Source organism: Daldinia caldariorum (assembly GCF_022478825.1).
Source record: "Daldinia caldariorum strain CBS 122874 unplaced genomic scaffold F4812scaffold_1, whole genome shotgun sequence".
Classification (NCBI taxonomy): domain Eukaryota; kingdom Fungi; phylum Ascomycota; class Sordariomycetes; order Xylariales; family Hypoxylaceae; genus Daldinia; species Daldinia caldariorum.
In genome coordinates this window covers 2732735-2747470 of record NW_025953037.1, presented here as the reverse complement: position 1 = coordinate 2747470, position 14736 = coordinate 2732735, and the positions used below count along the sequence as shown (strand labels likewise).

At 47.5% G+C, this 14736-nt stretch overlaps 3 protein-coding genes across 3 annotated transcripts; 1 reads left to right on the top strand and 2 right to left on the bottom strand.

Moving 5' to 3' along the window:
• Position 1: 1 nt before the first annotated feature.
• On the bottom strand, positions 2-1497 carry F4812DRAFT_30996 (uncharacterized protein). The gene has a single exon (XM_047931327.1). It carries the CDS (start codon positions 1329-1331, stop codon positions 555-557), a length of 777 nt encoding a protein of 258 aa, XP_047795197.1. The 5' UTR covers positions 1332-1497; the 3' UTR covers positions 2-554.
• Positions 1498-3960: 2463 nt separating this feature from the next.
• F4812DRAFT_464900 (MFS general substrate transporter) lies at positions 3961-6322 on the top strand (the record flags this gene model as incomplete). The annotated part of the gene is made up of 5 exons (XM_047938387.1): positions 3961-4794; positions 4874-5017; positions 5166-5214; positions 5288-5631; positions 5783-6322. The coding sequence occupies 5 exons, from the start codon at positions 3961-3963 to the stop codon at positions 6236-6238; spliced, it is 1827 nt and encodes a 608-aa protein (XP_047795196.1). The 3' UTR covers positions 6239-6322.
• A 421-nt stretch (positions 6323-6743) lies between these two features.
• F4812DRAFT_454700 (Piwi-domain-containing protein) lies at positions 6744-10109 on the bottom strand (the record flags this gene model as incomplete). Its single annotated transcript, XM_047936689.1, has 5 exons — positions 6744-7048; positions 7112-8246; positions 8305-8540; positions 8593-9776; positions 9826-10109. The coding sequence occupies 5 exons, from the start codon at positions 10107-10109 to the stop codon at positions 6744-6746; spliced, it is 3144 nt and encodes a 1047-aa protein (XP_047795195.1).
• Between the last annotated feature and the right edge of the window lie 4627 nt (positions 10110-14736).

Sequence of the window (14736 nt, the reverse complement as noted above, 5' to 3'; positions counted from 1 at the left end):
AAACGCAACAGGGGCACAGTGGAGGAGCAGCCCATAAAGTACCTAAGGTACCTACCCCACTCGGATGACAGCTCCACTAATCCGTTCATCGGTTTCGCAACTTTGACCACGCCTTATATTGATCTCTTTCAACTTTTTCTTCTCAAGTCCGCGACTTTGACAGCGCAATTATATGCTGGCTTTATAGAGAAAAGAAGCTTTATTAGTTACGAAACTTAATGGTTTTCATAATTGGTTTTAGTACTATCGTGATGGATTCAATACTCTAGTTCAAGATCATCATAACCGAGCAGATCGAATAAAGTCTGGTCAGTAGAAGGTAATTGATCATGCTGACTATGGCAGTTGGTGACAAGGAAACGACTCGGGACGATTTAAAAACGAGGTCATACGGTAAGAAGTTTTTATTCCGGGTATATAGGTGTTAACTATCCAGTATTATTCATCCCATTTGCCATATTCATTAGACCATCCAAATATTTGACAAGAATCGAAGTCCCCTTTTCGACTATAATCGCCATCATGTTCAAAGAAATCACCATATTTGGATAGCCTTAAACCAGCAACGCGGCGGCGACGGCAAGACCTGCAGCTATCTTCCCATCAGCTGTGAAGATGCCGCCGGCCTGTTGGGATACGCTTGTAGTGACCTCAGCATTAGGAGCAGAAGTGACGGGCGTTTCGGTGGTTGAATCTGCAGTAGTAGACGTTTCGCTCGAGGTCTCTTCGCTGCTGGTTTCACTAGTCTCGCTGCTAGTCTCGCTGCTAGTGCTGGACGAGGTGTGGTGATGGGTAGTAGAGGTACTCGTCTTTGTTGTCGTGAGGCTCGTGGTGGACGTCACGTCATCATCAGTTGCGGTGCTACTTCTAAAGCCCGTGGGGATGCTACCACTGCTATCACCTTCGTCGCAGTCATCGCCAATATCACAGCAATATCCATCGCTGGTACATTTGCCGAAGTCGGGACAATAATGAAGACCGTCATTGCAGCATGTCCCGGTCAAGGGCATGCATAGACCGTCACATTCAGTCTCGCCAATGTCACACTCGGCTTCGCCTCCGCCGGATCCGCTGCAAATTTCACCTTCAGGGCAGCATGCGCCAGGTATGCAGTAGTAACCTTTCCGACAATACTCGTCGGTGTTGTCATTACAACACTCAGCGTCGAAGGGCATACACCCCCTCTCACACTGGACGCGGCCTACGTCGCAGGTTGCCAGGACATTAAGGAACTTAGATTGAGCGAAGCTTTTCGGTAAGCCAGAACGCGCTCGTGGCGTCGCGGCCATGACGGCCGGTGCAACAAATAAGGCGAGAGTGAGGGCGTGCATTTTGTATTCCGATATTTCAGATGGAACTCGAACGAGCTTGATAGGCGGGTACTTGGGACTTGAACGATGTAAAATCAAAGAGGCGCTTGGAAGAAAGCAAGTCGACCGTAACAGTGTCTGGGTTACCGCGCTCCTTTTATCATCGCGTTTCTACTCGACCTCATCTCACTCAGGACCCAAGGCAGCACAGGGCTTTTGCCATAAAAACCTGGTCTATCTCACTGGGCTGAAGAAGCCAAGAGGCTAGCTTCATTTCCCACGCAGGGAGCTGCATATCTAGGGTTATAACACCAATCCGCTGAGTTGTCATATTTGTCCTAGGACCCCAATATTCAGTCATCTTTTCCGATCAAGAGGCTTGGCATGTTCGAATAGGCTCGGGCGTGACTATCTAAGTACCAAGTTGGTAAGCGCAATGAGCAAAAGTCCCTTGGATGAACATTATGGATATTCAGTCCACAATGGTTTGGTGAGAGGTATAAATTAGCGCCATTAGTCTTTGATCGACACACGCCTGGCATAATTTGGTATACCAAGCAAAGGTACATACATGGAGATAAGACGTCCTCTCTAAATTTCCGTTGCATGACTTCCGACGTTGAATGCCGATGCGGTTTGGATCAAATCAATCAAGAAGTTATTGTCCTAGGCATAGGAGACACGAGGGCGACGCATGATGAGAAGGCGAGCAAAGACCGCCGATTTTCGCATGATTCTCTATCTCCAGGAAAAAAAAGCCACTATATAATGCCTCATTAGCCTTAGCCTGGGCTGAATCAGAGTTATTAGTCACGACGATTCCCCAGCTGAACTAAACCCTGGACCTTAACGGTATGCTTTTGGTAATAGTCCTAGATTTTCGCCAATGCCTATTGCTGTTGAGACCTCGAGGGGCGTCTAGTCCTGATTAGCGGACAGGGGTATATTGAGTTGGCCTACAGCCGCAATTCGCTAACTCTTGGAAAATGGAAGCGAAAAACTGGGCGCCAAGAAGCTGCTGAACGTTGGAGACTTGGAGGGTTATCGTGGCGGTCAAGTTAGGCTTCATTATGAGGGGTGAACCGAGATTCTCATCTCGTTTACCTCGACGGAGCCATGTGCTCTTCGCTGATCACGCAGCTTGGCGTTTTTATTAAGAAATTGTTTTCAATTTTAACTCCAGCAGGAGACACAAGAGCGTTCATTAGCTCTTTTTCGCCGCGCGATTTATGTTTGATATATCTACCTGGCCAGCACATGGCTTGGGGACGAATTGGAGGTGACTGTGGAGCGAAGTGGTTATAGCACCGACAGTACCCAATTGTTTTTCTCCTTCAACAGTTATAGTAACTATTGAGACACCGAGAATGTTCTAATTTAGACGTTGAGCTCTAGCTAGGTGAGAATCGGTGAGTTTTTCTTTTCTTTTTTTTTTTTCGGTATCGTTTGCCCGAATACATGCTCCCCTAACTTAACACAATTGTATATTGAACATGTCACCATCGTTCGTACAGTCATTGAGTTGCAGTTGTGATGTAGGCGACTAATATCACGGTCGTTAAGCCGCGGTGGCCTAGAAGGTATTTGTGTACCTTAGGTACTTAATGCTATAGATATAATTGTATACAATTGATCTATTAGTGCATCTTCCGTGTTCAAGTAGGCGGCCGAGTAGCTCTACTGGAGACGATATATGTTCCATTCCATATAAAGCAACGATATCTAACAATCCCATGCCAATGTATGACTTCGGCCCTCTAAGAATCGTTCATATTGACCGGGGGTGCGCTTATAAGTCCCAAAACCCAGGTCCTACAGATACAGAGATTTATGGGATAGCTAAACTTAGAATCTCGCGCACATAGCGAGACGTCCATGGGCGCTGTATTAATAGAAACTGGTCAAGCGAATTGTATCCCCAACCTCGGCTCGTTACGAACCATGGCACCTTTAAATTGAGCCCTATGGTCGGACGGAATGATGTGCTTGAACTCTAATAGACTAGGTGATAGCAATCAATGACGCCGCACCAAACTTAATAGTAACACCATGTCACTCTCGGAAGCTGACAGCTCGCAAGACAAGACAATTAGATGATAGACTTCTTCGAGCATCCCACGCTGAGCTCCGAACTTTAGGTAGTCTATTGAGATTTTTCATTGCCTGCCTAGGTGGCGTGTGTCATGCATACTTCACTCAGGGATGCCTTCCTTGGTTTGATACGATGATTTTCACTCACTATTGCTCCTGTCGGGGCGCTTCGGCTATCGAATAAACATGCCGCCCGCAGCGTGCATAGAGCCTATTTTCTTCATCTCACCTTCAACAGCTACGTATCGGCAGGGAGAAAATGTTCCGTGTCTTCTAGTAATTCACTCGCCTGTCCATCACGAAAGTCTCGGCTCGTCGACATCACATTTATGATCTATAAACTTTTGCGGTTTCACTCCTGTTTATGACTGCGTTATAGGAAATCTGCCCTTCCGATATATTCCTCGCTGCTGAGAGCTAAGCGTACCTACCTAGCTAGATATATATCGTCTGTGAAGCTGACTCGGCTTTTTCTTTTTCATCTTCCGGAACAACCAGATATCCAAGCTGGTAGCGAGTACTTCGTGGTGGTGGTAACATATCGTGGGGGATCTCAAAGATGTCGGGTTCTGCGTCGGACACTGTTACGAGTTCTTTCGACATTCCTCTCTGGGAAGACAAGGGGTTGTATGACATCGATCTCGTCAAGAGGCCTGAAGCGCAGTCCCGGGACACCCTCTCCGATGATGACGAGGGGACCGAATATCCAACTGGACTTAAGCTGTATCTCGTTATCCTGTCTCTGTGTCTGGCTGTCTTCCTAGTTGCACTCGACCAGACTATCATTGCTCCGGCTTTAGGCGCGATTACCGGCGAGTATCAGAGTGTCGAGGATATCGGCTGGTATGGCAGCTCATACCTCTTGACCTCTACCGCGCTTCAGCCGTTATACGGCAAAGTGTACCGCTCCTTCGACATCAAGTGCTCGTTCGTGGGAGCCGTAGCGCTCTTCGAGCTCGGCAGCTTGGTCTCGGCCATAGCACCATCTTCCACCGTGTTTATCATCGGGCGAGCCGTAGCTGGGATGGGCAGCGCTGGCCTGTTTTCCGGCTCCATCATCATCCTGTCGTATACCCTGCCGCTTCGAAGGCGGCCTCTCATGTTCGGTATGTTCGGATGCATGTGGGGTATCGCGTCCGTCGCCGGACCCTTGCTCGGGGGCGCGTTCACGGACCATCTCACCTGGAGATGGTGTTTCTACATCAACCTTCCCATCGGAGGACTCGCGATGGTGGTGATATTTTTCTGCCTCGAAATCGTCCGCGTCAATAACCCCGAGGGGCTGTCTTTCTTCGCCAGGGTCCTGGAACTCGATCTTTTAGGCGCCGCGATCTTGATCCCGGCTATCGTTATGTTACTCCTTGCGCTCCAGTGGGGAGGCGCCCAGTTTCCGGTATGTTTTGTTTAACTAATTTGCTGAAGAAAATCGTCTTTCCAGCGAAACAGAATGCTAATAACTCTGGATTTGGTAGTGGAGCGACCGACGTATCATCGGCTTGTTCGCCGGTGCTGGTGTCATGACCATATTGTTCATTGCCATTGAGCACCATCAACAGGACAAGGGCTTACTGCCTCCGAGATTCTTCAAGGATAGGGACTTGCTGTGTGCGATGCTGGTAAGCGTACTCCCCTATATGCCTACCTTATACGAGGTACTTGTCTCTTGTGGAACGGTTCTGTTGTTGGGGGTCCGGCAACTATCCCGGAACATAAGCCATCGTGAGACTTTCCGAAAAAGGAAATTACTGATTTGGGATGTGACAGTTTGCCACCTTCTTCGGGGCTTCATTCTTCCCCCTGATCTATTACCTGTGTGAGTACAGCCTCACAATTCCAACAATTTTACGTTATATAGAAATGGGTAAAATGTATCTAACCCGTAGCAGCTCTCTACTTCCAAGCCATCCAGGGGGACAACGCCGTCAAGGCAGGCATTAAGCTCCTACCCCTGCTTATCTCCGTGGTCACCAGCTCCATCATCTCGGGCGCCCTCATCACCGCTACCGGGTACTACAACCCCTTCATCCTAGTCGAAATCGCCATGGTCGCCGTCGGCGCGGGACTGATCACGACGCTGGACGTCCACACACCTTTCGCTCGCTGGTTCGGATACCAGGTCCTCGACGGGCTGGGCGTCGGCGTCGGGTTCCAAGCCGGCGTCATCGTGGTGCAGAACGTGGTCTCGAAAGAACTCGTTCCGCAGGTGACTTCGTGCGTGCAATTCTTCCAGGTTAGTTAGCAACTTTTCCTCCAATCAACCTGTCAACGTCCATACCTCCATATTTATTTCACTAAGAGCGTCTTGGTATTTCCAGACGCAAAAAGGAATAAATAGCCAAGAACAAATAATAACCGACAATGAAATGTAAATATATATATAGTCCCTCGGCGGCGCCCTCTTCATCGCCGTCGCGCAAACCGTCTTCCAAAACGGGCTCATCAAGGGCCTAGCCCGAGACGCGCCGCACATCGACCCGTCGCTCCTCACGCACAGCGGGGCCTCCGAGGTCCGGCGCGTGCTGGCGTCGATCGGCCAGCAGCGGATGCTGGGCGCCGTGCTGGGCGCGTACATGCGCGGCCTGCGGCACACGTACTACATCTCGGCCGCCGCCGCGAGCGTCGCCTTCCTCGCCGCCCTCGGCCTCCGCTGGAAGAGGATCGACAAGAAGCAGGGGGGCTCCAACGCCACCGCCGCCGGGGAGCTCTGGAGGGCCTGCACCCCGGCCGCCGAGTTCGATACGTTCTACGAGGGCGCCGGCGAGCTCGGCGCCGCGTCGTCCAAGTTGCAGAAGCGGCGGCGGGGGCACGTGCATCTGAATGCCCACCTAGGTACCTAAGGGGTATGGATATGAGCTCTAAGTGAGAATTTGAAATAGTTGGACTAGGTGCTTACCTTAGGTTATGAGGTACCTAACGTATTCTGTATATGGTCAAAATTTAACGTGAGTAAAATTGTATGTTATATAGGTATGTATAAGATAATAAAAACACATTCGTGCTTTCGCAACCTAGATCACATTAGGCATGTCAATTCACTCGCTCAATATCATGGAATAACTATCAGCACAATTCCTCCGCCATCTACAGTCACCATTTCACATGAGTTAACGACATGAAGACCATCTCAGATATAAGGCATCGCTTCAAAATTCAGCGCTTAATCTATTGATGATAGAGAGTACAAACGCTTGCACAAAATGCTATATTTGTAATGTAGACGTTGATATTGCTCCGTGAGTGAGTAGTGCTCCCGGCACATAAATGTGTTCAAATCGAACAACTGCTATTTTTGGCTCATAAAAGCATCGTAAAAAGTAACATAAACCAACGCCATACCGTACTTTAGATGTAGTACATGGTATTTGCCAGGTTCCTGTGAATGTCTGGGGCTACAACCGTGGACACAGAGCTGGTGGTGGACTGTGTTTCGGCACGCTCAAAATAGTCATCGAGGTATAGTCGCTGTCGAGTACACACAATGTCGGCGTAGTATGCCGGGGGACAGATGCTAACAGCCTTTGTGGCTCGACCAAAGAGGTAGCACATCTCGTGTGTCAAGGCTTCGAGAGCGTTGGCCGCCTCCGACCCGAAGGATGCACGGAAGATTTCGTCCAATATAACCGTGTAGTGGGCAGGTCTAGCTGTGCCTATATGACGTCCAAAGGTTAAAACAATCTACCATGGCGTTAGAGAGGATGGATGGGACTTACCTTTGATGGCCTGGTGGGCAGTCAGGAAGAAATCCCACACCGCAGCCTGGGTAACTCCACGATCTACCACTGTGCCGCTCTTGATGTTTCGAGAATTTGTCGTATGGCCAGGATCGGTAGGGTAGAAACGCGTATGATGTCTCTTCACCGATACTATGATGGAGATTCTCGGCTGCTGGTTAGCCGGGTACTTCGAGGCACAAGCCTGCCGAATGTATGGAAGTTCTTTCTCTTTGACCAAATCAAATTGACCTTCCGATACCCCGTCTCGGAAGATGATGATGTTCTGCGGCAAATCTTTGTTATGAAATCGCCATAAGTCCAGGCGCGAAGCAAACTTCTCCCTCAATGTTTCGTTGAGCATCTCGACTTTTCCTGTCTGCGACCAAGCCGCAGCAGGCCACTGGCCTAGGTCCTTGTCGATACTGGATACCATCCCGACCAAGCTTGGAAGACCATCCGAACCTCCTGCCAAGTTCGTCGGGTGGGTAACATCATACCCGAGGACCATTGTCTTGCCATCTCTAACGATAGGGACAGAATTATTCAATTTGTGATTTATACCGCCCATCTTCAAGTTGACCTTGAGAGCAACATTGGCCGAGTACTGCGGGGAGCACTTAGCTATGTTGGATTTGAGTACACACACGGTATGGATCCCATATTCAACGTCGCCGAGCAGCTTTACGACCTTGTATATCTCTTTGTCAGTCTTCTTACCAGGGAGAACCACGAAGATCATCTGTGGGGGGTTCTTTTGGAACTGGTTAAACTTCTCCCTTAAGCGAACAGTAAGAGGTTCGTTTCTTGAGCAGACGACTGTGTTGCTAGATGATGGCATCGGAGTTTCAGTCATGTTGACGCCCATCTTTATCATGAACTGGACAAAGTCTGAAATGGCATTCCGAATCTCATCGATCTTACCGCCTGCGGTGTATTCCACGTTGATCCAGGTCCATTTGCTGATTAGGCGACCGGGTTTGACGACCTTTACGTTTATCATGTTCCAACTACCATTATTAACTTTGGTTTCCTGCGACTTATTCTGCATATTCAGGTACGAAATTTTCGGTGGCCATAACTCGCGTCCCGTCACGGTCAACAGCTCCTTGCCAGCGGTGACATTAAACTTCGTCTGGAAAATGATTATTAGCAAGGTGCAAGTGGTATCAGATATGAAGGCAAACACATACCAGCGCTGTATTTCCATCCAGCCCCAAGCACCTACGACCCTCGTTCATGATCGACGTCGCATTGGCCCAGGGCGATCGACAAGCAAACAAGATCATCTTGGACGTTTCATCGCCTGTTAGTTTACGCTTGAGAGGCTGCCCTGGAATAACTTCGAGTAACTCTGCCGGACAGTAGGTCGGACGGTTTGTGCCGAATTTTATGACAGGTAGATTCGGGTCTACTTTCAAGCCATACCCTATATAATAATTAGTATTCATCCAACTGGATATAGATGATAGGTTACCAACTTTTGAGGTAATACTCGGCGACTGTGCAGTAAGCATTTTCCTTCAGACCTGGAATAGCAGAACCTGACAAGAAAAACGAGACTCCTGTAGGCCCACTAGCAGGCCGGTCTACCCTTGGCTTATTCTGACCTTGGCCATCGCCAGGTCTAGCAAGACCAGCAATGTGCTTCCGTATTATTTTTTCACCCGAACTCTGGCCGCCTTTTGACCCCGGAACTGATTTCTCAGCGGGCATTCTGTAGTTACACCACAGACCTGATAAGAACTTGTTCACATTTTGGGGACCATTAGTATCCCGGTAACTCGAAGAGAACCTTCTGATCAAGTCAGCCACATTTCCGCTTGCGCGGAATACACCGTGGGACACGTTAGCATTTAGGAGGATACGCCCTGTCGTAAGTCTGGCGCTTTGAAAATATCCACGAATGGCCATGGTGTGGTCTCGATCGCCCAGGTCAGTAATTTCCGAGCGGATTTCCAAGGGGAAATATCGACTTCGGCCTACGGCAGCCATTTTATTATCGACTCGAGCTTGGTAACCCGTGATCAAACTAAGGGCATCCATGACGTCTCCGAACTTAGGGAACGCTGTCTCCCCGGCAGGATCCTGCATAGACTGGGCATACGCCCTCAGCTTATCCATATCGACGTCAGGGGACTTAGAGAATTTGACATTCCAGATGTCGTTCTTGCCTTCGTCCGTGTACGGCACCTTGACGACTTGATCGTCTGGTAGTTGGAACGGCTTGAGGCATACGACTTGACTCTTGAACTCGGTTACATAGGGAATTCCCCGAGAGACTTGGGCAAGTGCCGACTTGATAATTGCCTGAAGCTTCATCCCCTTTGCTGAGCGTGGGCCGTTATCCTTCTTGTCATCCTTTTTACCACCTTCCTTGGCGGGTTTCTTGGGGCCCTCTTTGTCTAATGTTACTTCCAGAGTATATCTATATAGTGATGGTGTTTTGTCGACGTCCAATGCGAAATAGTTGGTCCATAGGGTTACTTCCGTGCCTTTGTTACCGAAAGCTGGTCGGCAAGGCATATGCTCACTTGCAGGGGTCTTCGAGCCCTTGCCAGATGACAGCTTCAAGGCGGACATCTTTGCCGCCATTCCGAAATCATCCAGAATCTTGTTCTCAAGGTTGGTAATAGCAAGACTTGGGGGAGGCGCACCACCCGGCCTATAATTGTGTCAGGGTCGTAGCATATAATGCACAAAGCCGAACTTACTTGTATACTTCACTCTCACCAATAAAGGCGTTGCCGCCTCGACCTCCTCGGCCGCGCCCACCGCGGAAATCACCTCCGCCTCGCCCACCACCACCACCACCACCACCACGATCTCCTCTTCCACGGCCTCCACGATTATCACCACCGCCGCGACCCCCGCGGTAGCCGCCACCTCCCTGGTCGAAGCCGGAAAAGGTACCACTTCCACCACCGCGTCCACCACGGAAACCTCCACGGTCCCCACGGTCTCCACGACCACGACCACCTCTGCCGCGGTCTGCCATGTTGACTTTTGTAGTACGATGGAGAAAGGACGACTAGGAGAAGAGGTGCTCGGGTATGTAGGTAGATAAACTAGGAGGTGTCAATATTGGGGGGCGGTCTAAACACTAAGCAGTCTTTGGTAATGAAATGATAAGAGTGAAGGTCTCTTAGAGGCAAGAAAAGGGTTAGAGGGGCATTAGCCACGATGGATGTAGTTGGAGGTTCTCACCTGAATGTGCGAAGAGACAGGTATCTTAGGTAGGTAGGTACCTAAGGTAAATAGGTATACTAGTTCATAGACAACAACACAGATGCCTAAATTAATGGATACGCGATGAGTGTATCTGCAAAAGTATGAGATGCTGGTGCTGGTAGGTCATAAAGAGTGTGAGAGGGGAATGAATAAGAATGAAGGGGTATGAGTGGCATGTAGGATAATGCCCATAAGGGCTATATATCCGATGAGGTGTAGGTGGTAAGAGGGCAACACGTTTCTATGGCGCGATTGCCATTAGGACAAGTGAAAGTGAGGCAGTCCGGGCAGTTTGACTGAGGAGACTGTTTGGCTCAGACTGTGAGGCTGTTTGGACTTGTTTGTTGTTGCTATGGAAGTCCTTGTAAGAAATGGAAGCTTGGGAAGTAAAGGAAGTTGTAAGAATCCTAGACCCAGAACTAAAACAGGTAATGCAAGGAAGCGTCTTCCATTCACTGGGATGGGACAGTAGAATTACATACTAACCTTATGTAGAGGTGGTAGCGATTAGGGATGAAATCTACCTTTATCTGTTGGTTCTGCCGCTGTGGGGGGTTGAAGCAAAACAAGCTCTGCTATTGACAGCTCCAGACCAGTCAGTTAATGTTGAATATGGGGTGATATGAATACCGCTAAACCGATAAGCAAGTCCCGCACGAAGCTTTGTACAAAGTAGACAAGGGGATAAATCAGGGAGGGGTTCCTAAAGTGTTTCCTGAAAGGGGCACCTTACTACCTAATAATAGGTTTAAGAGGAAGAGGAAGAGGAAGAAGAGAGGTAAAGAGTGATATTTAAATTATAGAAATTATAGAATCATAAAGGGGATATGCTTAAGTTAAAGCCTACCTAGGTACCTACCTAGACCTAACCTCATTGCTTGTCAATACGTAGGTCAGAGGTCATGTATGTACATAGGGAGATGCGTGTACATACAGGTCACTTACAGGGTTCACATACAAGCGAAGCTGCCGCACAGGCTGCTTACATGTTGTCATCAGGCCAGGAACGAGTATGTACCTACATAGGTTAGGTACCTCACATAGGTATGTCCATATGTTCTTCAACTACAACTTCACATGTACTGTACACCAAGGTTGGTATTTACGATACTCGGCATCAGCGTGTTAAACCCCCCCTTCCCCTTGATTGGACAGCTAATCCGTTTAAGACCGAATTGGGCGTTTTAAAGACCCGCCCACACGGATCGAAGCTGCATAGCTACCCTCTGCTTTGAACCTATCACCCCTGACATTTCTTGCCCTACGGCTGTGCGTCTTGCATAACCAAAACGTCACTCGCACCAAAGAAATAAATAAATAAAAATTGTTAAAATATTCAGTGCTGTACCAAGATTCCATCCTCACCAAAGTAAACCTTCTCTTCTCTAATAGGAGCTGAATACACCTTAATGGATTCTATAAAGGTGTAAAATGAAATTTATCATACAAGATTCACAGGAGACGATGGCGGGCATCCTTGTTCTACATCTTGTTCTACATTACCTACTTCTCCATCTACACCGCTTAACGGGCCGGACTGATATATCCTCGTTTACTTTTTTTTTTCCAAGCCGGGACTGCCATGTACATCGGCAGGTATGATTCGGTCAAGATAACGGTCTCTGGAACTCTATCCCACCTATTACAATAATATACATCACTACGACATTTATTGATGAGAGCTGGTGGGTACCTACAGAAAATGCCAGGTAATAGATGGTAATGCGTTCATTATTGACATCAAAAGCCGTTCGAAATACACGAATGTACAACTTTCCATATTTTGATGTAGTTACTTCAGAAAATGATATATCTCTTTGGCAACGAAACTTGTCAGCCCATTATTGCTGTAAGCTGTAGGCATCCAAAATGTTGACCAGCTTAAGAGTTGCTCTGGCTGGCCTTTAGAAGAGTCATATCTACCTCATGTACAAGCCTAGGCGATCCAATCGGCTATGTTGACTACCTTACATCAACAAGAGGTAAACCCTCAATTCGTCGTCTTGTTCCCTTGCCAATCTATCCAATATGACCTAGAAGTCTGGCCTAAAAAAAACCCTGTCGAATATGTACCTAACATAATGTAATCCGTAATAACCAGCAAACGGACTTCAGCCTGATCAGTCCATTAATTGGCTGTATGTATGCCGCCTGGCTGCTCGGAGCGCCCACGTGCATGTAGAGAACCGAAGTAACCGCGCCACTTCTTTTTGCAGGAGGCCGACCTGCAGATTGCGCCTCAGTATGCAGCCAGCTTATTGGAGGGTGGGAATTGGGCCTCACAACATGTCCAGCATGTCTATCAACTTTTCCAGAGAGTTTGACACGTAGACAATTTTTAGGCCCTCATTGCCCCCCGATCTTTCCCCACAGTCATGGAGGGAGAAAAAAAAAATACGTCTTCCGCTCGTCATCAGAGGCGAGGCCCATCGCACAGTCCAGGACTAACTAATCCCCATGGGGACGTTAATACTACCGAATCGGCCCGCTACCTAATCCACGTCGCTATCTGTGTTCGTCTCCATACCTAGTCCCCGGACCATTCATATGGATGTCGTGGAGGGTACTTACTTGCAGTCAGCTTAGATTCCCTCCGGGATTTAGATGCGGGATATCCTAGCCCAGCGCTCACTAGGGTCAACAGATTACATTCCGTTTGTACGGCCTCACCCAACAAAATAGATGAACATAGCCTCGTTAATTCTGGAATTGGTACGCTATTCTGTTATGCAGTGTTGCCACAACCCCGCCGTAGATGTTGCATGGATCCTGCTGCGAACGGAGATCACTGGTCTTCGTCTGGGACTCGAGCTGAGCCCCTTACCACGTGAGTGATTCAGAGGGTACACGACATCTTACAAAGAAACCGCTTTGTCTCGACAATTGGATACCTTGTCTTCTACCGAGAAAGACGAGCGGCCAGGGTAAAAGCAGGCTCTGCGACAGGTTTTAGAAAGGTGACTGGCAGATATCTAACGAAAATGAGAAGATACCTGTCTAATAGGTACGACAAGAATCGCGCGAAGGAAATTCAGCTTTAGGTACCTAAATATTTTTTAATATAAATGTTCAAACTAGATCCAAGGGTAGTCGCATAGTTGTCAGTTATGAGACAAGGAAAACATAATATCATACCGTTTGAAACCCCTGACTGGCAGTGTTATTTTCCTTAATAGGATTACTGAATTGATGCCGCTAGTATTCGACTAATCAGCAAGTGGATTTAATGAAGCCGTTCCCACTTACCATTTTACTTCTTGGGACACAGAGTCCAAGCTACATTGATGGTCTAATCTAACATACGGTATACTTTATATTAGGGTTATCATTTTAGCAGTAATAATAGGCAAGCTTCCTTAATACTCTAGTAAGATGATGGCCTAATGATTTTTTTTCTATATCAAGCAATCCTAGTATCATTGGCGAGTGTCAGTCTCTTCAACTCAACCGAACTAGTTGGTTCCCAAGTCGATAGTCCTTCCTTGCGTAACTAGGTGATCAACCTGCGGCTCGTCTATGCTTAATCTTATTAGAAAATAACCTCAACGGAATAGAATTTCTGTTGAATACCTAGGTACCTAGGTACCTAAGGTATGTAGTCAGATATATCATAGCAGTCAGTTAATCTAGACCCAATCGTACCATATGGGTTTCAAAGTAGAAGGATAAAAGTGAATCATTTGATTACCTACCTTGTATTGTCTACCTTATTTTAGTATCAGGGGTATTAGATAGGTACTGTCGTATGAGCTTCCTAACTAACCTGAGATTCAAATGGCAATACTTAACCTAGTCCTAAGCGAAGGCGAAGATGAAGTGCTTTACTTTTTTTTTAAAAAAAAAAAAGACTGAAAAACATGAAAAATAAACAACAAATCGAGCTCCATACGTACATCGAGAGTCGACTCGTTACCAGCACCACTACTGGCTCATGTCAATGTTGTAAAGTCAAGTCTGCTCACTCTTTGCGTATAAATCATAAGCTTTGTGTGTGTGAATTATCAAAATGTTCATTGGGAAGGAAAAAATCACTAGTTATAGATTAGAATGTAACAAGTCACCAAGTTAGTAAATAAATTCAACTCTTACCGTTTAAAACCTTAGGTAGGCAGTCCTATCCTCGCTCAGCACTTTGATATAGCTGAAGTAGGTATCTCAGGGATAAGTTAGGAGGTAAGCATCTAGTTCTCAAGCTTGGACTGCTGAAGAGTGACAAGTAGTGAAAATCTCAGTTAAATAGGTACCTAAATTGAAATTTCGTGTCTGTCGATAAACTAACCTCTACCTACAATATATGTTTCTGTCCCTGCTTCCTGAGCTGGGTTTTGAGCCAAACACCACAAGTCGCGATTATCCCCGTAGATAAAGCCATAACTCAGTCTTGCCCGGATTTG

Excerpts from the sequence above, each read along its gene's own strand:
- F4812DRAFT_30996 (XM_047931327.1), bottom strand. The coding sequence starts at position 1,331 with ATGCACGCCCTCACTCTCGCCTTATTTGTTGCACCGGCCGTCATGGCC.